The sequence below is a fragment of the Toxorhynchites rutilus genome, chromosome 2 (assembly GCF_029784135.1).
Source record: "Toxorhynchites rutilus septentrionalis strain SRP chromosome 2, ASM2978413v1, whole genome shotgun sequence".
NCBI classification, from domain to species: Eukaryota; Metazoa; Arthropoda; class Insecta; order Diptera; family Culicidae; genus Toxorhynchites; species Toxorhynchites rutilus.
The window spans coordinates 209,435,974-209,463,066 of NC_073745.1; the positions used below are offsets into that span (position 1 = coordinate 209,435,974).

The window sequence follows — 27,093 nt, forward strand, 5'->3', positions numbered from 1 at the left end:
GCTGCATCCGAATAGGAAGTATCCCGTGTCGGGCACACGTACAGAGCATTGAAGACTGCAACATCCAAATCATGAGAACACTTGTAATACTAACCTCGTCAGCCGCGAGTAATCGATTACATATTACTAACATAGTTGTAAGCAAACATTGTCAAAATATTGAACTCCCGGCCCCGTTAGGCTGGCGCCATATGAGCCCTAATAAAAATATATATTTTGGTTAAAAAAAAAGTTCTACTTGTAAAATTTTTGTGTGCAAATTGTCACGACTGACATGTTCTGCAAACTTTTTGTATTTAGAACATGTCCAGAACATGCCAATAGCAAGAATACTTTTTTTTTCTTACCTAATTCAAATCGGTAAAAAAATCAAATGAAATGTGGTAACTATTGCCGAACTTTAAATCAGAAAACCCACAAAAATTTCCTTAGAAAAATGTTAATAAGAATTTATGCTGTGCTTTGTGTTTTCTATGAAAATGCCAATCAGATCACACCTTGCAAAAAATGCGAAATTACTCCTGCTTTCTAAATACTTTTTTTTTTGTCATAATGTTTTCGGAATTATTTTGTACAGTAACAAAAAAAAAACATAACTGAATTTTTAACATGGCTTGATAAGTCATATAATGATTAATTTGATTTATGTATTCGCTCTCTATGTCGCCGGATGATGTGACTCATTGCGTGGGAATTTTTCAATCTATCGTGTATTTCAATACACGGTAGCGGTAAATATTCCTATATAAGCTGATAAGAAATGTTTGTCTAGAGATATCCCTCATGTTGAAGTTATTCAAATTATTTTTTCCTCATTGGCAATAGCAGAATTCGACTGTCGACATCTATGATGCCGATGAGTCGGTGAAGCGTGAATGTTTTTGCAAAGGAGGACTTATGATTTTGTTCAATTCGTGAGTAACATCAGGTACTCGCCAGAACACTCATGATACAAACATTTCTACCACTCGTGGGTAAAGAATAATAAAATTCGAAATGATCGATATTTTGCATCTTGAATAGATTCCTTGAAACATTCCTTTTACATGTATTATAACCAAAATCAAACTTAATTTACATGAGTCAACTCGGAATATACATATACATACATTAACGAGATTAACGTTTTCTCTAACTTCTTGTCTTTATGATATACTGTTTATTGTAAACCAAAAAATTTGAATAGGTAACTGTGAGGCTTTATAATCACCTTCAAAAATTATCAACTCTTATCTCCCGCTGAGTCACCTCATGGCCTCCGATACCATATTCAGAAAAAAAAACTTGAACACATGAGTTCTCCATCAGTGGTGGTAAAAGGAACATTGGATAAATTTCTTGGCTGTCTCGGAATAACTGAATCTCCGAGAGAAACTGATGAGCTTACCAAACCAATCGGGGGACTATAATGCTTATCCTGAGTTTAACAGTGTTGAAAGAATGATCCTACGATAAAAAGTTGGAATAGCAAGGTGTGACATCGTATTTTTTGTGTTTTTTTTTCAAGATGAAATGCACATAATTTTAGAACTCCATGTCGATATTTTTGTTTATTAGACATACACTCCTCAAAACAAAATATGTAACAAAGAAATTTCGAGAATAAAAAATTTGTAGGCAAAATTAACTAAAAAATATCGATGTGGCGACTGTGTAGATATCTTATCGTGTTTTTATAGGTAAGAATAATATATTGGCACTGTATCAAGATCGAATCATACAAAACATGATTTGGAATTTTTCGAAATATTGTTAGTACTTTTGAAAATTTCATAAAAATTAAAAAGGATCCAAAAGAGAGAACAGAACGGACTTTATTCGACTACCAGGAAAAGTATAGAAGATTAGTCACAGTTAGTTGCAATAACAGCGATTGCTCATAATCAGTGTCCTGGAAACGGAGCAATGTTTTCCGTCGAAATATATGTTTTCAGTGAGTAATATTTACTCGAAAACCCTAAGCTCCGGTGCGTCGTTATACCGGACGCATGGCCGCTCTCGATTGCGAATGCAACGACAGGTGTTACTACTCAACCTATAATTAATATTCATCACTGTTGAAGCAAAGCCCGTCCGAAGTTTCGCGTGTATGTTTTTGACCGCATGACTCGACCACTTGTTGTGTACGCAAAAACGTCATGCGGCGAGAGAAAGAGAGCAATGGCAGCCGGGCGATGCACATTTCTGCATACGAGAGTGTGCACGCTACGGATGCTGCTGCTGCTGCACCGTCGTTCCGTCTCCGATGGCGACGCAAAAAATGGGGGCGTTGGGCAGATAGGCGATCCAAAAATAGAGGGTTGACTTGTGGCCGAGTAGACCGACTGTCTGGCTGATGGAGAGCGGACACTTTCGAGTGCAAAAATTCGCCATAAATTTGCACTGACACAGTGTTCCGACGAAATAAAATTCCCTTCCAGCCAAACGTGATCGTTTCGAATTATAAAATCATCAGGATGAGAGAAATATTAATTTGTTAGTCTCATTTTCGCTGTCAGAGTCGAGATCATCGACTCACTCATCTTTCCATTCACAATCGCAGTAGAGAGAGTTTTTTTTCTTGTTAAAAGAGAGGCAATAAATTCCCGGGTAAGGAGCAATTTGTTAAGGTTTTCAACGATGTCAAAACATTGCTGGACTTAACAAAGATTTTGAGGAAAATGTGTTTTGTGAGTATAACATATCATTTTGGGTTTATGGTTTTGGAGCGGTCATTGACGCTTAAGCGAACAAAAACCTTTAAAAATCTTGGATCGGTTATAAATTTATAGAAAGTCAAGAAAGCACCCGAATTCTCAATGATGTTTGTATTGCCAGGATTGAATCAACTGACAGCCGAAGCATGCTTGCAACAGAATTTCTATTGTTGTCGGTGGTATTGATGCTGACTTACGGGTACAGGCGGATGGTTCGATTCGGCGTTTAGAGATGCTGCTAGGTCGTCGGTGATGAACTGGATCGGCAAGGCCAGAGCCTCCGTCGGCGTACGACTGGCGGTCACACGGATGCACCGATATACACCGAATAGGCCCACCACAACGGCGCCGATTAGCGAGAAAGATAGCAGAAAGTACACGTATCCTGGGAAAAGAGAGAAATCGAAAACGAAAAAAATTAAATTGTAAAACAATGAATGCTAAAAATGTTTGGGTTTTTAATAGTTAACTTTAAAACGGACTTATTCTGAAGTACATTTTGTGTGCAAAGAAACGTTGAAAAAATCATGGACATATATTTTATTATTCTGCTCGGTAACAACAATAGTTTTTAGTTCACACTTTCTAAACTTCAATACACTATAATATTAGTAATGATTATTATTTTAGAGGGAAAAGTTTCAATCGAGCCAGCGCGTAGTAAACGCTTGAAAACGAAAGGTACGAATTGTGCATTCCATGGATACGCCTAGTACTTTGTACTTCCGGTATTCGCAAAGAGGTTCTCTAAGTTATTAGAAACAAACACAAACGGGAAAGAAAAATGGATGAACGTATAAATATGAACAATTTTTGGGGGTTTTGGAATATATTATGCTAAAAATTCACATGGTAACATATTTATAACAGGTAAATTTCTAGCCTAATATATCCCCAAAACATCTTGCTACAATATTTGCAAAATTATAGTAGATTTGAATATCTTTTTGATATTCATGCAAAAGAGCCACCCTCTCCCTTTTTCTCAAAACTATTCATTTGAAATATCGGTCAAAAGTTCGGTTTGTACATTGCATCCTAATAGTCCCAAAAACATGTTCAATTCTAAAAGCTGCATCTTGGACCTTTTCTGATTATCTGTCATTGAGTTCCCGCTGGAGAAAGTATAGTAATGCTTCGAAATCCGGACGCTTAAGCGCTTACGAATGTAACTTCAACTACAAAAAAAAAATATTGACATGCAATGAAAAATTAGCGTTCCTATAGAATTAGAAGGCCTTTATCTAAGTTATGGATCACAGAATTCCACAAAATCATGTTATATTTGTTCAAAATTTTTAAATTTCTTTCATGGTGTCGTAATTTTAAATCCGGACACTTTTTTAATCGTGCTTTGAAATCCGGACACGTGTTTTTCTTTGCAACTCCTTGATTATTTATTAATTATTGTAGAACTTATTAACGGGTGCGTCATAAGTAGCGGGACTACATAGAAACACGTTTTGTACAAAAGTTTTTTTTATTAATTCAATTATTTATTGTATTTTCACAAGATGACCACTATAAGATGGCGCCATATATATATTTTCAAAATCCTATCAATATGGGTATCAAATGAAAGGGCTTGATTAGTAGAATACAGTAATTCATGAAAAATGTAAATCCAAAATGGCGGCCGCTACAAAAAAGCGGATTGCATATTCTCTCAGAACCCCATCAATATGGGTATCAAATGGAAGGGATTGATTAGTAGACAGTTATTCATGAAAAATGAAAATCCAAAATGGCCGCCACTACAAGATGGCGCAATTTTTTTCTGAAAACCCCATCAATATGGGTATCAAATGAAAGGGCTTGACTAGTAGAATACAGTTATCGATGAAAAATATAAATCCAAGATGGCGGCCTCTACAAAATGGCCGATTGCATATTTTTTCAAAACCCCAAATAATCGTGTTCTACTAGTTATTCTCTATCGTTTGATACTCATATTTATCAAACGATAGAGAATGACTAGTAGAATACGATTACTTATGAAAAATGCAAATCTAAAATTTTAAATAAATTGTTAAATGGTTTTATTGTAGAGACATATACTAATAATACAGATAATGTACTAAAAACTAAAAAATAAAATAAGTTAAAAACACTTTTTAAGTTCAACGATTTCATTATGATTATTATTACAGATGATGCACTAAAAGCTAGAAAATAATTAGGCAAGTAGCAGTAAGTAGTTATCCCACCCCTTTCTTCATTAATCTAGGGAATTGATGAGACTAAAATAAAATCGTGGAGCATGTAATGAAACAACTAACTGTAGATAATAGAAATCTGACGTGGCCCATTTTGGATTTGCATTTTTCATAAATAACTGTGTTCTAATAGTCAAGCCCTTTCATTTGATACACATATTGATGCAGTTTTGAAAAAAAATATATGACACCATTTTGTGGTGGCGGCCATTTTAGATTTGCATTTTCTATAAATAACTGTGTTTTGTGTTATCCCTTTCGTCTAATACCCATTTTGATGGAGTTCTCAGAAAATATGTATTCCACCATTTTGTAGCGGCCACCATCTTGGATTCACATTTTTCATCAATAATTGTATTCTACTAATCAAGCCCTTTCATTTGATACTCGTATTGATGTGGTTCTGAGAAAATATGTAATCCACCCATTTTGTATCAACCGCCATCTTGGATTTATATTTTTCATCAATAATTGTATTCTAGCACTTTCATTTGATACCCATATTGATACGGTTTGGAAAAAAAATATATATATGGTGCCATTTTGTGCTGGCGGCCATTTTGGATTTGAATTTTTCATAAATTACTGTGTTCTACAGCAATTCCAAATGAAATCGGCAAATGACAAAACATGAGTATTTGCAATATCCTTTTAGTTACATCTTAAAAATCGGATAATGTCGTTTATCGCTATATAGAGATTTATTTTTTTGAAATTTGCGGAGATTGCATCCCATTAACTTAAGTTTCTCAATCACTGACGCGGTTAAGAAACGATAAACATTTCTACCGTTTTTCGTAAACGGTCTAGAACACACGAAAATTTTGTAGATGTACATTGTGGTATACTGTTATTTACTCTATAAGAAAGATTGTTCGACTGATGAACGATGTTTGAATTTGAGTTATTTTATATACATATACAGAGGTAACTTAAAGATATATTATAAAATTCATAAAATTTCATGAAAATGACGGTATAGCATATCAAAATAGACAAAAGACAATAAATTAGAAATATTTTTAAAAAAATCTTGAGAATGGCTTCATTTAGAAGGAGATTGTTTCAAAACACATCAGGATTTATAATTTGTGGCTAAAATTGATTGTTAACATACAAAAATTAGTTTCGAAAATTCATAAAAAATCGATGTTCCACAAAGTTTGTCAAAAATAGTTTTACCATCTTGGACTAATTTTTTGAATTTTCTACATGACTTAAAATGATATAAAGATATGAAAATATATGAAAAAAATAATTTAAAAATGCATATTTTAGATATTGCAAATTAAAGTTTTTGTTTTGATAATTCAAAAAAGAACTAACTTTTTTATCTCAGTGTATATTTTATCACGTTTAAACATCAATACTATATAGCTCTTTCTAAGACACAGTTTTTGAACTATAAATTATCAAAGATTTATCTTACTAAAATCGATACTAGTCAAGCCCTTTCGTTTGATACCCATATTGATGGGGTTTAGAGAAAATATGAAAACCGCCATTTTGTAGCGGCCTCCATTTTGGAATCCAAGCTCATTAAATATACAGTTTTATAATGACTGCAGAGATAAAGGTGTGTTCTAAATTTCAGATCAATCGGTCAACAGGAAGGGGATTAAATTTCTATTAATGTGGGACAGCGCTACAGACAAAGTTACAAAGTTACCATACAAACGGGTCATTTAATCGACCCCGTCCTGTATACCGAAGAGTTTTGGGATTTCCTAGGTCGAAAATCTTTGCACCACACTCCATGCTCCATACTAAGGCTTCTAATATACCTTTATGCAACTCCTTCAATGAGAAATTTAATCGTCAACTTTTGACCGTCCGGATTTAAAATCATTTTCTGAATGTGCTTTTTACTCCGGACACGGATTCGTAAAATTCACATTGATTTTTGATTTTTTTTGATTTTTATGTTGACAGCTAGGTACTATGTTTGACACTAAACAAAATTGACACAATAGTAACTATCAGTTACATTAATTCAACATGCAAAAAATATCATGGTTTTGGCATGACATTGAATGTAATGAAAAAGTGTCCGGATTAAAAAGCGTCCGGATTCAGAAGCATCACTGTACTCTGAAATAAATTACCGCTTAGCAACAAATGCAATATAAAACTGAAATTGTGTAATCAATTGCATTGTTAACCAAGCGTCCCCGAGTTCAACGTCCAAAGGAGGAAACCAAACTATGAAATATTTCGAAATATACCAGTTAGAATGCTTCGTGCTTCGTGATGAATTACGTGAAACGAGGCCGAAGGCTGAAGGGCGAATTTTGTTTGTGGTATGTCTTGCACCCATAAACCGTATTTCAGCGTTACGTAATTTGTGCATCGCACATATGTCACGTTCAATTTTTTATCAAATCAATCAAATTATTCTCTGCATTTTTTTAACGTCAATTTTGTGGAGATAATGAAGTTTGTCAAAATTTAAAATTTTGAATGATTCAAAAATAAAACATGCATAGAGTCTCTGTGGGTAAGACGGGCAGAGGGAATTCGTAATGTTCGTAATGTTCGGATATGCGTTTGAGTTGAATAATCAATTGTTGAACTTTGCATTTCTCGTGTTATTGTGTTATATTAGAACCACCCTATAACTTCGAAAACTGGTCCAAAGTGGAATATGTGAGCAAAAACTGAAAAGGATAAGGTATTCTGAGCATGGATGTAATTTTTGCGACTTTGATATTAAGCATTTTCACCCTGAACTTGAGCTTGGATCGACTGTACATTTCGTAGTTGCAATTCGTTGCACTGAAAGTACACCTCTTCAATTAGGTGGATCGAAGATACATTACAAGGTTCACCGTATCGCAAAATTTCTCATTTTTCACGGATGTCACAAATTGACGGCGGACACAAACCTAAAACATAGTTAGATTGACTTCGATATCGAGCTGTTTGTGAATTTCAAATTATGATTTATTGATTGGTATATATCTGAAGGTACGGTAACATCGAAGCAATATTAAGAATATATCAAATAGGTAAATTATTCGGCTCTTTATTTACGAATACGAAACTGGGAGAAACTTCATGCCTGAATGAAATTAAAAAAATACATTTTAGAGACAAATAAAAACTAATTAAATCTCTAAATTTTTCGTTTAGAACCAATAACCTTCAATAAAAAAAAAGGTTTTCTGCAAATAATCTTGAACAGATTTTTTTCTGATAAGAATATTCTACTACATTGATGAGATTTGTGTGGATGTATTGAAATGATTTTAATAGTCGACGAGTAAGAGTAAGAGCTACGAATTTCAATATACAAGAATCACCAATCAATTATTTGCATTCAAGATAAACAAAACTAAGAACTGTCTTCATGGAAGATAATCTGAGAAAGGGTACACTAACTACAAATCAGAAGTGAATAACAAACATTACAAGTTTTGGCCTCTTCTGTACATCGGAGATAATTTCTCAAGTTGCTGCATAAAAAAAAGTATTTGGAGAAGTATGAGACTGCACATGGAACACCGAACTTGACTCGCATAAGAGCATCTTTGAACGCTGGAAATCATTTCAATTACTTAGGAAATATTTCACGACAAATGTTGGGACTGTTTTAATAAAGTGAATAAAATGGACATAATAAAAATAAAAGTCAACGTCGCGTTCTGGAATAAAATCCCATTGCTAACGAAAACGACTGTTGTGTCATTTCGAATCACACGCAATCACGGTCCTTATATTTGGTTGTCTTTGAACTCCAAGCAGTACCCCCAACTGGCAAGGTTTCCTAAAGTTTATCATTTAGCTTCTTGCAGTTGTGATTACACCGAAAGACTGTTCTCTGAAACTGGTCTGGTGTACCAAGCAAAGCATAATTCCTTATCTCCATTAACTGCAGAAAATTGATTATGCATTCATCACAATTTACCAATGGTTCATTTTGAACGCTCTTGAGGCAATATGCTAGTCTACAAAATTGAAAAAAAAATTTAAAAAAAATCTTCATTTTTCTGTAGTTTAGAATAATGACCTAGAAAGGACTGATCGGAAATCCTATTAAGTAAGAAAAAACGTTTTAAACCGCATTTTGTTTTTCAAACGACCGCCATTTTGTCAAAAAAGTCACAGGAGGGTTGTGTCCAAGACACGACCGCATAGTTTACGTAGGATTTCGTTAGGCTACCTGTTGATTTTGGATATGTTTTTTTTATGATGACAAAAGGATGGTAAACAGTCGTTGGATGGTGCGTATCAGAAAAAAGATACCGAAGTGGAACGAGATATGATGAAAACCGCCCTCTGTTATCTTAGATGAGAAGCCTCTTGTGTTATGTATGGATGAAATAAAGAAGAAAAAAAACTCACCAATTTAATATAAGATAATTTCCAATACCGAACACAATTATCAATTTTTCTGATCTGTAAAAGCATGTTACTTTAATATAGAGAAAACATATTTGAAATGGTAAAGGTAATTTTCTTTTATAATTTTTTAACCTTCTGAGTGTTTATTCAACCCAATGCGAATTTGAATTGGACTAACAACACCTAATACTATATGTAGAGCATATGGGAAATCACTTTTTCTACTATTTCTTCACTTTTACAATTTTTCTCGCCGTATAAACTTCCCTTTGGTGAAAATGTACACAAAAAAATAAGACAGCTTAAACAAAACGTCCCGTTCTCGAGTGTTACCGTGGTTTATATTTATGGGACCGAAATAAAACGTTTTATATATCGAGTCATATTTAACACAACTGCTACCACATGAGGGGCTTAGAATGAAAGGGGTGTAAGTGATTTGATCGATTTCTCTACATCGACTCTCTCTTTTGGTCATAGCTTAGCCTCAAATACATTCCCAGCTGTATTTGACAATGTGGAAGATAAGTCAGAGCCTCACCTATCAGATTCTATAGCAAACTTAAATTGGAACGTTTTTGCAATTGAGTTATTAACTAAAGAAAAAGTTGATGAAGAGGAATCGATCAAGTCACTTACACCCCTTGCATTCTAAGCCCCTCATATACAATTTTATAGTTACACTTGTGCTAAATTTTTCACAATACACGATTGGTCATTGATATGAAATTTCATGAAGCAACCAACATTAAAGTTCTAAATTTAAATTTTATTTGCTAGAATTAATTGTATCACTCACCTTACTTGCAATATCAAAATGGTTCCGACTTGCATATATTTGCAATGTCGATTTCCCCCAGGCAGCTTGGTTTTGATATCTCTGTTAGGGACCCGCCGCATGTGTCGTCAATTTCGTCCAATCAGAGGTGAGTATTTCCGTTAGGATAGGTATTGAGATTTTTCAATTGTTCGATAATTAGTTTCATGACATAAATTATTTTGTCCAATATAAAAAATTGTTATGAAGTGCCGATATCGATTGACGCAAACATTTCATCAATTCATCATGAAATGACTGAGCAATAAGCGTTTGAAATTGGACAATTTTCACTTCATCAGCTCCTAACTATTCTAGTTATGAATATTTTTTATCCGTTCAATTTTTGTTTTGTTGTTAAAAGATAGGTGAACAAATAATGATATAATGAATAGTAAAAATATTCTTTGTTTTATTTTTGCGGAGCTCGAAAAAAACGTCCGAAATTCGTGTCTCTACACTAGAATACCCCCTTTGGGAACTCGCGACATCTGCTATATGCAGTTGATCTATATGTTTGTGAAACGGTCTAGTATAAGTATTTAATGTTTTTGTATTTTTCTTTTTCGTTATTAGTTTATTTGTCTTGTCTCCCCATCTCACCGTCGCCCACCCTCGACAGATAGTCGAACACCAGATGCTATCACTGGTCATTATGCACAATGCTACAGTGCGTGCGGCAACTCTCGGTTGAGACAACGATACCTCATATCCATATCCCTAACCTAACCCGTCCCACAAAAATGTTGCCCTTTTAACCTCGAGTAAACCGCGAGTATTCGGTCGAATCCTACTAAACATAGAAATTAGTTGAAACTTTGTATAAACAAACCTTGAATTAGCGGCTCCGCAAAGCTTATGCGATTGAGCCTTACAAATAAATGAACTGGATAAAAAAAATAGAATACCCCCTTAATAAATTATTAATAACAGTAATACAGGTCGTACTCGACTATCCGGAGGCTCGATTATCCGGGATTCGATTATCCGGAATTTTAGACTCGATTATCCGGTGTATTTTATTTTTGATTTTTGTTATTTTTAGATCAGAGATTTTTAATAATCAATATGGGTATCAAATGAAAGGGCTTGACTAGTAGAACACAGTTATTTATGGAAGATGCAAATCCAAAATGACCGCCACCACAAGATGGCGCCATATATATTTTTTTCACAACCCCATAAATATGGGTATTAAATGAAAGGGCTTCATTAGTAGAACACAGTTATTTATGAAATATGCAAATACAAGATCGCGGTCACTAAAAAATGGCGGATTACATATTTTCTCAGAACCCCATCAACTGAATATCAAATGAAGGGGTTGACTAGTAAAACACAGTTATTTATGAAAAATGCAAATCCAAAATGACCGCCACCACAAGATGGCGCCATATATTTTTTTCACAACCTCATCAATATGGGTATCAAATGAAAGTGCTCGACTGGTAGAACACAGTAGATCATGAAAAATCCAAATCCAAGATGGTTGCAGTTCCCAAATAAATAATTACTTTTTTAATAGTTTCATTCACAATTTGAAAAAAAAATATATATGTGGTGGACTGTGACCGCATAAAAAAAGTTTCCTTAAGTAAATAATCCGAATCCTAATGATTTCATTCGTGATCAACGTTCGATTTCCTTCTGTACGTTGAGACATGTTGCCTCGCACATAATAATAGCTCACAAAAAAAAGTTTTACCGTGCATGCGTTTGCATGTTCATAGATTTACATCTCCATGAGTTGTTCATTTTTATGGAGGCGCATTGTGATTCTTCGCAAAAATATAAGATGTTCTTCAAAAGATGGCGTTTGTTATATAATTCCCGTTTCGTTCAAATGCTATTGGGTTACGTTAGCGAGATAGAATTGAGTAAAAATTGTTTGAGTAGAGCATAGACGAACACGGCTTATTTTGAAGCTTTACTTAGATAAAGCCGAAAACACAAGCCGGGCGACTGAAAATATAAATAGTGTTTATGGTTCGGGTTACAATGTTGAACTGTTTGTCTGTCGTGTGCATTTTTTTTCGTCAAAGCTGCAACTTTATCTGGTTTAAATTATTGTAAATAAAACAATGATAGTGCAATGGTCATATATGTCAATAGGAACTGAATTTTTGTGAATCGTTACTCAATTACGTAAAATCGACCCATTTATAAAGCGAATTGTGGCTGGCGATGGAAATTTATAGAATTGAAATTTTTACTACTTTTTTTCTCAAAAATATTGCTTCTATCGATGTTATGGATTATTTTTGATGTTATAATTGTAAAAAATATAATTATTGTATAATTTCATTATTATAATTATAGGGATAATAAGGGTAATAGGATTATGAGGGATTGAAATTCACACAACAAATTGTATAATTTCCATATAATATTCTTGGGTTCAGATACGACATATTCACAAAAAAAACCAATGCTACCCTATTTTACGGTATTCATTTGTTTGAAAACTTACTAGAAACATTTATTCGAAACAATTTATGCTTCAAAAACTAATTCTGTATTGTTTATTTTTAATTCTAATACATCTTAAAAAGTGACGTTATATCGAGGTAAAAGTTACGTTATACCGAGTGACGTTATATCGAGGTTGCTTTATATCGAGGTATGCCTGTACTGTTTTCTGAACTAATATTTTTTTAACTCCAGACTAACCGTTTTCGAGAAATAATAAATGTTCTATCTATAAGCAGAAGTTCCATGAAAGCCAAAGAAAAAATGACATGAAAGAAATGCACCGATTGCGTGTATACAGGTAAACCTATTTTGGTGAGAGGCATAGGGACCGCATAAGAATATCGTACTAAACTTCACCAGCAACTGTCCTCGAGCATTAGCTCGGCCCGTTTACCACTTATTGAGGCCTAACACTTGAGTCCAATTTTCGAGCAAATTTCGAGGTCGAGCTAAATGGCTCGGGAAGGGATTAAAATCTAACATTCGCATTCATTCTAAGCGTATGACCTTAGACATGGCAAAGAATGAGATTACGGTGGGCCTGATTCTCGAATACACTTCACGGTGGAAACGAAATAAACGGCACGCCATTGAACTACGTTTTACGAGTTAGTGAAGTGTCGAAGATAATAATCACCCTCATTTCGGTAAACGATCGGCGATTGGATCAATCCTATCGAGTTCGAAAAGTTTGCATTGTACCTGTTCGCCTCAAATCCTAAAAGGCGGTGAATTTCGAATTCGAACTTTCATCGTAGCAATCAGACAATTGTGAAACCAAAACAAAAAAAAAACGCAATGGTTTTAAAAGTTAAAGTTTCTGCAGAAAATTATTTTTTGCGCATTCGTCTACATTTGAATTGAAGGTAAAACCATGTAAATTATATAGATTTCGATTTACAATTTTCCTCATTGAATTTTAGAGCGGTAAGCGGCCACAGGAGGATACTCATCAGATAAATAGAACACAGCAACGACACGGATGGGACGGTCTATCATTCGCTTTGTGAACACTTTTACAGAAAACAGGTTGATACACCTGAAGAGTGGCAGTTTTCCGAAATTTTCCGATGATGAAGGCAAATCTCGGAAACGTAAGGCTGCAATTCTCGCCCTGTAGTGGTTTCATAGTGAATGGAAACCGATAAGGCGTGGTTTCTTTGTTTAGAGTTAAGTATTACCTGAACTATTTAAGTGTAGTCAGTAAACGTGAGATGAACACAAAAAGTTTATTATTAAAAAAAAAAATTAAAGAAAATTACGATCTCTATAAATCGCTCAAAAATCATCCTTCTCCATGAGGATGCTTGGTTGAGAAACTTTTTATAAATATGCTATAAACTGCGCCACGAACGCTTCCAGATGGAATATATGTTTGCTTCTTTGCTGCATCCGGTGTTCATACTGTCCGGCAAAGTTCAACGTTTGCGTCTTCCGACTCATATTGCTCGTATAGCCGTTCCCTCACCGCTCCCAGCTTCTGTGGACTTTGCTCGAGTGCAATCTGATTGGCGGTTTCTCGGAGGAATGCTTATCAGCCGATTTCTGGCACCTTCTGGTTCACTGTAAACGGGTACTGTTGTACCTTGCAAGCTTCCTTAGCGGTAATTCTTCTCTTCCCTTACTGAAATGTGAAAAGTGCTGTTACATTTAAGAAAGAAACAAATGACAATCTTACATTTTTTCTAGAATATACTCCTCAGATGGAGCTGTTACTCTTATTCCCAAACAACTTCTACTCGCGGGAATAACCCGCGAATTGACGCACAGAATCAATCTGCACGTGGACACCTACTTTTCCATGGTTCTTCTCAGCGCATGCATGGGTAGCTCATCCACTTCGGACAAGATGATCGTCTTAAATTCCCTCTGCCCGCTGGGATCAATCTGATCCTAAAATGAGCAATATGCTTGATCATATATCCCGGTATTCGATGGATTCACCTCGATGCGGTAATTACTGCTGGCGGTCATGATTTCCATCTTCCGGCTCGAGGGCGTTCCATCCCCGGTCCGTAAAGTTCCCGCAGATGATGCAAGTTTTCTTACCATGCTACGAAGATGCGGGAAAATATTGATCAGATACGTAGCTTGCGTTTTGTGGTAGTCCAGTTCGGACAGCTCACGCGGTTGGTAGTGCTCAACCCAGAAAGTACACAAAAATATTCCTGAGCAAGAAAATTGTTTTTAAATTGATCTATTTATACTCAAATGCGACAAGGTGCACCAAATCCCAACAGTGCCCTTCAGAAATTTTGTAAATGTCATCACCTTCAGAGATGCCAGATGGTTTTTCAGAAGGTCTTCGTCGAAAATATGAAATGTTGATGTGTATAGATACCTGCCAGCTGCCTTTGTAACCGTGAGAATAGTTAAAAAATGTCTGAAAAAAAAAGGTTGCTAGCGCAGAGAACTGAGTCAAGCCATATAGAAAAGAAATACCATATCCCTGTAGTCTGCAACAGGATAGAGTCTCCGACAAAAATTAAATATCAGTAAAATTGCGAACTTGTCTGCAAATTTGGCATCCTTGCAATGATGAAAAACAAATTTCGAAATAATTCGAAGTCGAACTGATTGATAAATGTGCTTAATCGAAGTCGAACGGATTACAAAATGCATTATTTTGTCTATTTCAAACCCGTTCGGGATCCGGAATAGAGGTGAATGAGTTTTCAGGCAGAATGAGCACTTTTCAAATAAAAAATCGTTAATGAAAATTAACTTCTTCGTATCAAACTGATATTCAATGTGAGTGGAAAACTTTGTTTTCCACATGTGATATAATAATCTCATACAAAAATTTCATCTGAAGATAATTTGATACTATAATGACAAGTTTAGGGGGTCTTCGTAGCCACTTGGTAACGCGTTCGCTTAATAAGCGATCGATCGTGAGTTCAAACTCAGGGCCCTCAATTGACCATCTTTGTGTTGTTATAGAATCACTACGTCCACGCAACCATCATCAGCTATGGAGATCGATCCACGGTGGAACAAAGATCGATTCATCCATACAACTGCTCTGCTCTGCAAGAAACATCGGGCTGCTGTTCTATAAATAACCCAACAATGATCGATTTCAACTGTCTCCGCTGTCCGATCAGCTGAACAATGGAAGAACAGATAGAATACCCTTACGCCTAAATGGCTACTACTGTGTAATTTACCATAATGTAATGGAGCAGAAAACCTAAACGCCTAAATGGCTACTCTACTACTGTGTAATTTACAATTTATAGAAACATAATTATATGTACATGTACACGATAAAAAAAAACCCGGCTCTGTTACAGATAAAATGCTAATGAGCCTGATAAATAAATAAAAGGGATAAAAAAAAGACAAGTTTAGTGGGAAACTAATCTCGTATCCAGATGTCGACACCGTACCCTTGTCATCTCGGATACGTTTCATTCCGTTTCCACCGTGAAGTGTATTCGAAGTGTATTCGAGAATCAGGCCCGGTATAAATTCGTAGATTTTACTACAGATGAACACAAAAACATGTCAGTATGTTCCGTGATTTGAGCAGTAACATTGTTATTCGTTATCATTTGACCCTGCACACGTACAACCGTGTGTGTGTTGTGTGTTTTCCTCTCAAATGCCAGCGATCGTAGCCGTGGATTCAATAAACCGAATTCCGTGGCGCCTATCGCAAAATTTCACACCTCTCCGCGCTCGTGTTCGAAGTCCATCAAGATAGCGACAGCAACAGCAGCGGCGGGCCTCATAAACTAATTGCTCATAAATTCCACCATCTGCGGCGGCAAACGATGATAGCATCCAAACACAACATCGCTAGCAACAACGCAAACAACAAACAAGAGAAACTTCCACTGCATAATGGCAATTCGCCATATTCTTCCTCCACCGCTTGGGGAGAGGGGAGGCACATAGCCGAAATGCGTGACTCAGGCCATCAGAAATCGGCTTTGCACAAGGCTATTTTGTAGCTCCCTGTCTGTTTCGTTTTGCATCACATGTTGCTGTAAAACAATTACATGTGCACTTGAACATTTAATTTCGTGCTTCCACCCCGGCGGCGGCAAAAACTAACGCAAAGGGACGGACGCAAGAGACGGGAAGCCCAGACGGATTAATGCTTATCTTATCACGAGGGCCGCCAGACAAAGCGCATTAAAGTATAAAAAAGTAAACACAACCATCGAGACAGACGATGTGCATTATTAGGAGGGCACATGTTCGGCCGATGTATATACATGGTGAGTACATAGATTCCGGGGCTGCAACTGGACGAGGCCAGACGGTATCCGACGGCTCGCACGTGACCAGTTGCTGCCTGTCGCGCTGACGCATCATCATCCTCATCCTCATCATCATCGGCGAAAACAGACGGCATGAGAATTTCCCTCCTTTCCTCGCCACGAATAACATTACGATGGTATGATAATTATGGCATTAGACATCATCATTGGCATGTGTACTTTGCAAGTGTACAAGTGTGTGTGTATGTATGGCTGTGTGTAATCACGCATTTGCAATCGACGCTCCTCAATGGACGAGGCGCAGAGGCGGAGAGTGATTTGAAATCGAAACACGCCGCAGACGGATACATATTTACTACACACTCTGCCATTAATTGTTAGTGACCAACGATCAGACAAAACACACCGCCATACGGCCCCAGATCATCTCCGCCACATGGCCTGCTCCTGGTGGCCACTCGATGGGGTGCGCGCAGTTACGAAAATGTGAGGACAAATTTATTAACACGTTAGATTAATGTGTGTTGTCTGGGATGAGTGGGAGGTGCGTAGAAACTAAAATGCGACGGGTGATGCATTAGTTCGAATTTGGGTTCGACATGTTCACTATTGGAAGGTTTCCTAAATGGGGAATATTCCATACAATACGATCACACCTTTGTATTGACAATATAATAATACGATTGACGGGTTTTCTATCTGATCTGATGACAGGCGATCGTGCGAAAGATAATTATTCGAGCAACCACTTCCATACTTATTTGCATTTACAGAATGATGTAAAGTAGTTTTTTTTCTCGTAGCAATTATTGAAGATTTATTAGTGGACTGCGCAATACTTAATCTCTTGGCGTGAATATGTGCTTTGCATCACAATATTCATTGATTGTTGTTCATTTTTTCTCAGGAGACTCTTTGTGTTTCCAGTTTCTGGTTCGCTTTCGTTGTGAATGTTTTGCTTCAATATCTCGACAGTTAGTTATCAATCGAACTGTTTGTTCTAGAGATAACTGATTCAATCGCTCTTAACCTGGAATCGTAGAAAAAGTTAGAGAGATAATCTTACTTAACAGGTTGAGTCCCGGTCCCTAGAGTTTGACGTTTTTCATTAGAAAAACGTTGATCACTGGAACTGAAATAAGGAAATAACAAAAATTGTTTGTGTTCGGATATGTTGCTATAAGTTACTATTTCTTGACGAATTTCTGACTATATTCTTTCTATACAATAAATATACCGATACCGCACTTCTTGTTTTATGTACACATTTTTGAATTGGTACCCGTTTATGACAAAATAACCTGAACTCGAAGTGTGTATCGACACGATTCACTTATACACTCTCAACTATGACATCTTAGCTTTGACGGAAAGCAGCGATCGCAAAGCAATTCATAACATGTTTTTTTTGTTGCGAATATTACGTGTTTTGCTTTTTTTTTTTTTTTTGAAAATACGTCAATAATACGTGAGATAGAGGAATTAGTGAACCATTAAAGTAAAAAAAGGGAACTAGTACCCAGGATGTATTGTTTCTGTGCTGCTTTTTGGAACTGGTCTTTTTACGGCGGATCGACTGCGAAGGAATATATATATATATATATATATATATATATATATATATATATATATATATATATATATATATATATATATATATATATATATATATATATATATATATATATATATATATATATATATATATATATATAATACTAACTGACCCGGCAAACGTCCCGCCCAAAATTTGTTTTTTGTTTTCAATACCTTCAAACATTCACGTTCACTGAGCAGGTTTATGATTCAAATCGCAGAATTGTTCATTGATTGATCTTCTATTCGACCCCGTTTAATTTACCTTTTACTATAAAATTCCTAGTATTTTTAACAAAACTCATCATTATAATATCAGATTAATTTCAGACACAATTCTCGTTCAAGATTTTTCATCCACTTGCAAATTACATGTTTCTCCGTTACGTGGAATAAATGTTTGATACAGAAAATATGATAGAATAAAGACAGACCTAAATCGGACAATTCCTTCCTCGAGTTCTGCTCTTATCAACACATTCGGCGATCCTTTTGACGTAGGACTACGTCTAACCGGAAGATATAGGGGGTGAAATGGAAATCTAGGCACTGAACAAGTAGGAAAAAATGCAAGATTTGGAACGCTTATAACTCGAGCATTTCTCAATAGATCGCAAAGGTTTTTGCATCAATTGATAGGAAATATATCTACGCATCTATCATAACGAATAACATTTCATTTTTCTTGAGATAAATAATTGAATAATTGTGAAATATCAAGCATTGTCAAAATGCACTATGTGCCCATTTTTGATTGGTCCATTTTGTGCTCCTCAAATCGTACCGACCAAAACGGGCAACCAGAGCAGCAGCGAAATAGAATGAAGCACGATTGGAAAGGAAAAAGAAAAAAATGAACGAAACATTGGTCGCAGTCTCACACATGCGTAATTCTCGAGCCAGCCAGTCAGCTTAAAAATCCTCGCTCCGCTGCCGTAACGATCATTCTCATCCAAACCGTACACCACATCGGTTCGCATCACAACACATCAACAAACCAACCCAAGCAGCCATGTCTGGACATGGCAAAGGAGGACAAATCCCGCTCGAACCGTGTTGGTCTGGAGTTCCCGCAAGGGTAGCTAGGCCGAGCGCGTTAGTACCAGTGCACCAGTCCACCTAGCCGGCGTTATATAGTTTCGGCCGCCGAAGTGATCGAGTTAGCTGGCAAAGCTGCTGCGACGATAAGAAAACCCGCATTCGGAACAGAACACATTCGGTTCGGTGGACATCAAGACAACAGGCAGTTGCAGCGAGTGGCGAGTGGTAAACGCAATCGCAAAACGGCATCAGGTAGCAGAAGAAAAAAGTTTGTTCTTTATACAAACTGCTTTGGTGGCAAATCCAGAACAAGGCTGCATCGAGAGCGTTCGAAATGTTTTTTTTTCAAAACCACGAGTACTAAGTTTTCTAAATTGAAACCATTCCATAAAACAAGGCGCTTTTCAGGGCCATTAAACCTTCCAAAAAAGAGTTTAGGAAATACAGTTCAATGCTTTCTAAAACAATATCCAAAATAATAATAAAACACAAATTGATTTTTTCATAATTTGTTTGCCAGGATATGATGAGTATGTGAATTTGGCAGTTGTTCTGAGCTTATTGATTTTCACCAATTCTTAAATTGCTTCTAGATTGAAAGTACAGTAATTTACACTTATCTCGACATTTAGCTAATTGGACGGACCTGTAATGCGACATATTTAGTTGGACATTTTTGTAAACATAGAGTTCGGGGTCCAAATTATGACCCCACATTGAAAGTCGACACTGTACAACTGTCATCACAAATGTTCAATTACAGGTTAAAATTACCTCCAATCCGACACTGAGTGGTGGTAATGCGACGTGCCATTGAATGTAATTTACTGTAAAATATGTCACAAGCTGGATGGGAAGAAATTTTCCAACTGTGAAAGCTGTGGCGAGTGGCAAATGCAATCGCTAAACAGAAAGGTTTAGCCGAACAAGATGGGGATATCGAGTGATAACAAAACAATAAACTCTTTAGATTGAAGATAATTTTGTGATCCTGAAAAGGACCCTTTTTAGCCTGCATGTGAATCCAACGAGCGAACAAATCGTAATGAATGAATTTTTTTGCCATCGCTCCCTTTTAACGCTCATTCGTTCGTCTCGTTGGACTCGGCCCTCTGGCTGAGTCTGCCGTTTTGGTTCTATCCTGTGAGTGTGTACCGCTAGAGTATAAAAACACGCGGACCCCAAAAAAATATCTTATTTTCTTTCAAACCGTAAACCCGTGTGGTTGTACGGCATCGGCATCGTGGACGTAAGAAAGGAGGACAAGTTAAGGGAAAGGCAAAGTCTCACTCGAACCGTGCAGGTCTCCAGTTCCCTGTTGGTCGCATTCACTGATTGCTCCGCAAGGGTAACTAGGCCGAACGGATTGGTGCCGGAGCACCAGTATACCTAACAGCGATTATAGAGTTTCGGCCGTCGGAGTGCTCTAGTTGGCTTGCAAAGCTGCTCACGACAATCAGAAAACCCGCAGCAAGAACAGAGCAGCTTCGGTTCGGCGCTCATCAAGGAAACAATTAGTTTCAGTGAGTGGCAAAGTGTTTCTCCAGCACGTCGCATTAAATTTAATTTACTGAACAACATGTCACAAGCTGGATGGGAAAAAATTTTCCAACTGTGAAAGCTGTAGCGAGTGACAAACGCAATAGCTAAACAGGAAGGTTTAACCGAACAAGATAGGAATATCGAGTGATAACAAAAACACAACACCAAAGGTTCTTTTCAGAACCATCAACATGTTCATAAAGAGTAAACAGTAAACTAATCCATTTTTCAGGTAGATAGGTAGGTATTCACGTAGGAGAAGAAAATAAAACAATATATTTAAAATATATATTTAACAAAAGCTGTCCCCTTTGTATAGTCCTACGTCACTCCGGTTATGTCCCCGACATTACCCACCCGTCTTTTTTTTTTTGGTATAAATACAAGACGATATGCGTTTCATCACATTAAAATCCATTTCCAGTTTCGAACAAAGATCAATTTCGCTAGCGCAAACATCAAATGGAGTAACAGCACTTGTCACTATGTAATTATAGAACAAATGGAAATTTAATTTCCCGAACTTTCCATTTTTCCTTCAGAGTTTTCTGAAATTTTTCAATTGTCATGTTTGGTTGGAGTATTTTTGGTTGAAATATGTGTAATATTTTCATGGGACCCGCTCTTCATTCCAGAGAAGAGAGGGGTTTCATACCATTGTAGAAACATTTCTCATACCCAAAAGCCCTCACTTCCAAAATTGTGCTTGATTAGTTCTCGAGTTTTGCAGAAGTTTGTGTTTCGTTTGTATGGCAGCCCCCCTTAGAGAAGGGGGAGGAGTGTATTCACCGTAGAAACGTTTCGTGCCCCGTAAAACCTTCACATGCCAAATTTGGCTCCACTTGCTTGATTAGTTCTCGAGTTATGCGAGTTATTTGTGTTTCATTTGTATGACAGCAGACCCTTAGGGAGCGGGAGGAGCGTCTAACCACCATAGAAATATTTATTGCATACAACCTCCATCTGTCAAATTTGGTTTCATTTGCTTGTTTAATCCTCGAGTAATGCAGAAATTTGAGTTTCATTAGTATGGCAGAAAACCACACCCTAAAACCTCCATATACCTAATTTGGTTTCATTTACTTGAATAATTCTCGAGTAGTGCAGAAATTTGTGTTTAATTTGTATGGCATTTTTTTTTGTATTTTTTGTTAGGGTGATCATTTCCATTTTAGGGTGGTCCGAAAAATCAAATTACTCCACTTTAAAAAAATAATTTTTTTTTCAAAACATTAACATAACTTTTGATCTACTGGACCGATTCCGATTATCGACATATCAAATTAAAGTCAATAAGTTAGTCTTGTTTGAAAAAATATTACACTCTGAATAAAAATGTTTTGTTTTTGTAATTATTGATTATATTTGTTTTCTATAGCTTACATCGTTTCAGGACCAAGAGCGCCATATTTTTTCATATTTTTTCCTGAAAGCTGAGGTTTTTTCACATAATACATCCGAATACCTGCGAGGTGTTATTTTTCGTTTTTAAGTTATGATTTTCCAAAGTTAACATGTTTTCAGTTTTCGTTCAATACTTCTATGCGACTAGACTGGATGTATGTGACTATAATCCAATTAATTGGCAAGTTTGTTATTTTTTTAGAAAGGCTAGCTAGTAGGCTTTAATTTGATATGTCAGTCCAGTAGTTCAAAAGTAATATTTTTTTGAAAAAACTCATTTTTGGGAAAAAAGGGAAAAATGATTTTTTGAACCATCGGGTAATTTTGAAAAATCATATCTCAAAAACGAAAAAAAAACGCCTCCCTGGTTTCGAGATATGTTGTGTGAAAAATCCTCAGCTTCCCATAAAAAATATAAAAAAATATAGCGTCTTTGGTCCCGAGATCATGAAAACTATAAAAAACAAATACACTCAATAATGACAAAGCCAAAACCTGAAATTTTTGCAAGCATAGCATTTGAATGCTATGCTTGAAAATGACTATGACTATAAGCTTTGAATGACTAGCTTATAAGCTTTTATTTGATATGTCGACCTTCCACATCGGTTCAGTAGTTCACAAGTTATGAGTCTTTGAAAAATGTTGTTCTTGAAAAAAAGGGGAAAAAGTCAATATATCGGATCACCCTAAAATGAAAATGTGCACCCTGACAAAAAAATAAAAAATACGGGTCGAATAGTTTGCGATAAAGAACGAAACTACCACTTTTGACGAAAATCTGAGAACCACTATATCGGTTTGGCATGGAATGGCTGTATATATAGATTTCCATTTTCAGACAACTCTGTCGCTCGATATGTGGCACCCGGATGCGTGAGCATTCGGTCATTGATGTCCGGGCTGGAGTCCGATTCGAATAATGAAAACATATCCCACAAATTATCGATTCCCGAGAGATGTGACACTTCGGATAAAAATGGCTTCGATTCATCGGACAGGACCTAAACAGCAATACTAAAAACATTTGTACATTTGCTCGCTTCACTTCAGTCCAGATTGTTTCATGCATATCGATGGCTTGGATGTAAAATATCGTCGGAAACTGATACGAAAAGGTATATTTAAACAAATACAGATTATACAATTAGTACACAAAACTGTTCCTACTGTCAGAATGGCCAACGATTATCATGTCTCGGAAAATCAAAACCGGACGGCTTGCCGAAAGGTCTTGATTGACATCAAGCAAGAGTTGAATTTATTGAAAACATCCGTAAGATTCGCAGAATCGGTCCAGTTTTCTAAAGAGGAAACATAACAATCCCCATAGAGATATTCCGTCAAAGGAAATCGGAAGCAGCACCATCAATATCTCTAATGAGAAATCTAGCGATTAGGTCGGTTCTGATAGCTTAATTCAAGCACTGCGACAGGAGGTATCGGAAAGCTACAGAAAGCTTCAGGAAGCTAAAATCCGAATTGCCGAACGATTTCCCATAGGTTTTGATTAGAAAGAAAACCTAATAGGATTGTCTATACGCTGCAATGAAAAAATATATGCATTAAGCTAAAATACCGTTCTGAATCATATTTCGGACGCTTATGGCATATGATGCAGAAAACAGATCTAAACTTTATTCACAGGTATTTTTTGGTTGATATTTTTAATAAATTAGTTCAATATGCTTTTAAGCTTTCTACTTTGGTACCTATTTGATTGAAAACATAAAAAAATCATCGAATAAAACGCTTCTCAAATGAAGCGAATAAAAATCAAACTTCGGACACTAAATCAAATTTCGGACAGATTGAATTCAAATTTCGGACACTTTATTTTGTAATTTTCTGAACGAAAATTACATCACATTTGATTATATTTTATAGTCAACTGCGAAACACTTACCAAGTAATCACAGTAAACTGTTAACGATGATGAGAAATGATGAAACACGGGAGAAACTTAAATATTTATGAACGGGTAAATTCTACGTGCTCACGCTAAGGAAACGTCAAACACAAACGATAATGAGTAGTGTTGTTAAATTTCTACCGATTATGTTATAATTCAAATGTAGTTCTCGTGTGAGATGATAGTGAAACCAAGGGATTACTCTAAAGAAGCATTTGTATTATTAATTTGATAGTTATATCACCATTGCATAAAGCATTTCAAGATATTAGAACAAAGTGTCCAAAATATGATGTTGTCCGAAATATGATTCAGAACGGTACAATAGAAATAAACTTATTTAGATAAATTTATAATACCGTTCCATGATACTTGCAAAGCTAACACGTCACAGCCTCACTACTATTGATGCACTAGTCAGTCCAGACAACTTGTCATAAACGTACCCTGATTGGTACCTTGTCTTTCGGGAACATTTGTGAAAGAGTGGTAGATTAGACGATCAATCAATGCGATTGGACCCATGAATGTGCGCTTAGTAAGAAAACGTAAATGTGATAACGAAAAATAAATTTTGGGCGGTACGAAGTTCGCCGGGTCAGCTAGTAAGTAAATATAAATAAATTTTACAAATCCCGCTTTTTATTTGTTTTTTTTTCATTAACACACACAACAACTAGACAACGGCTGGATTTTTTGTACTTTATTATAGAGACTGTCAACCGTAGGCTGGTTCGTATCTTAGCACAACAGATAGCTGTCATGGTGAAAAAAAATACTGATTTTTTTTTTGTTTGGTTCTAGTCTGATTCGAGCATAGTACTTCGTTGGATAGCATTTCCGACTTCAAGATGGAATATCCATCGGATCATTGGTGGAAGCGAATTTTCCATCAGAGCGAAATCCGGCTAATCTTAAACCTCGCAGAATTTCATAAAAACGAATCAAACGATCAATATTTTGTAAGTAAGTAATTTTGTAAGAAATTCATTTTTCTTAAAAATATATTATTTCAAAATTGTGAAAAAAAATATGAATAGCCCATACAATAACTAACAAGTCATCCATACATCGGAAAAAGCACACTTTTGCAGGAAAAGAGATTTTCTAACAATAACTTTTTCATATTTTACATTAAAAATTACGACTAATGCTTTACTCGTAACATTTTAGTGTGTAAACATGTTCTGCAAACTTTTTTCCATTTAGTAACATGTCAAGAACATATTGAACTCTTAATGTCTTATTTTTTCTGTAGTCTTAATAAAAATACTTTATATTCCAGAAACTATAAATGATAGAAAGTTGACATCTTCGACAAAAGTTCTTTTTTTCGATGAGATCTAAAAATTCGTTGAATTAGCGGCGTAGCGTGACCGTAGCAAGTTTGACATCGTAGCGCTGCAGGAAGTGTGCTGGAGAGGATCTACAGTACGAACATTTCGCAATGGTCATACCATCTACCAGAGCTGCGGCAACACTCACGAGCTATGTACAGCTTTCATCGTGTTGGGCAATATGCAGAAGCGAGTGATTGGTTGGTGGCAAATCATCCCAAGGATGTGCAGATTGAGGATTAAGGGCCGATTCTTCAACATCAGCATCATTAACGTGCACAGCCCTCACCTTGCAAGTCTCGATGATGACAAAGACGAATTCTACGCGCAGCTGGAACGCGAATACGAACGGTGCCCAAAACATGACATCAAGATCATCATCGGAGATTCCAATGCCCAGATCGGTAAAGAGCAGGAGCTCAAACCTAAGACTCATCGATTTCGCCACCTCTAAGAATATGGCCGTACGCAGTACCTTCGTCCAACACAAATTCCTCCTCCAATACACCTGGAAGTCACCAAATCAAACAGAATCTCAGATCGACCATGTTCTGATAGACGGCCGACATTTCTCGGACATAACTGACGTCAGAACCTATCGAGGCGCTAACATCGACTCGGACCACTACCTAGTGATGGTTAAGATGCGCCCAAAACTCTCCGTTGTGAACAACATTCGGTACCGATGCCCGTGACGGTACAATCTTACGCGACTGAAACAAGCAGATGTCGCCGAAAACTACGCACATTCGCTTGAAGCTGCGCTACCGGAAGAGGAACAAATTAACGAAGTTCCTCTTGAGGACTGTTGGAGCATGATTAAAACAGCCATAAACAGCGTAGCGGAGAACATCCTAGGACAAGTGGAACGAAGACGACGGTACGAGTGGTTCGATGATGAGTTTCAGCAAGTGTTACAGGAGAAGAACGCTGCGCGGGAGCTTATGCTGCGTCAAGCTACCCGTCAGAACGTGGAACGATATAGACTGAAGCGGAGACAGCAAACCCAACTCTTCGGGGAAAAGAAGCGCCGCCAGGAAGAGGAGGAATGTGAAGAACTCGAACAGCTGCACCGTTCTCATGAGACGCGAAAGTTCTACCAGAAACTCAATGCATCCCGAAAAGGCTTCGTGCCGCGAACAGAAATGTGTCGGAATAAGGATGGGAGTATACTGACGAATGAACGTGATGTATCCGACAGGTGGAGGCGTACAGGCAGAGGACCAAAATGAGGATGGAAGCGATTACGTTGGTGCAGTAAATAATGAAGATGTACCACCCCCAACGATAGGTGAAGTAAGGAATGCTATTGAACAGTTGAAGAACAACAAATCAACTGGCAAAGATGGCATCGGAGCGGAACTTATCAAGATGGACCCGTAAAAATTGGTTAGTTATCTGCATCGGCTGATTGTCAGAATTTGGGAAACAGAACAACTACCGCAGGAGTGGAAAGATGGAGTTATTTGCCCTATCTTCAAGAA

The 27,093-nt window shown here is 36.6% G+C and overlaps 1 protein-coding gene across 1 annotated transcript in view; it reads right to left on the bottom strand.

Moving 5' to 3' along the window:
- LOC129771764 (probable serine/threonine-protein kinase DDB_G0282963) overlaps positions 1 to 27,093 on the bottom strand; it is a 482,877-nt gene that overhangs the window by 60,370 nt on the left and 395,414 nt on the right. Inside the window, exon 3 of the mRNA XM_055775776.1 lies at positions 2,894 to 3,081. Coding sequence (XP_055631751.1) covers positions 2,894 to 3,081 — 188 coding nt within the window. The remainder of the gene's footprint in view (positions 1 to 2,893; positions 3,082 to 27,093) is intronic.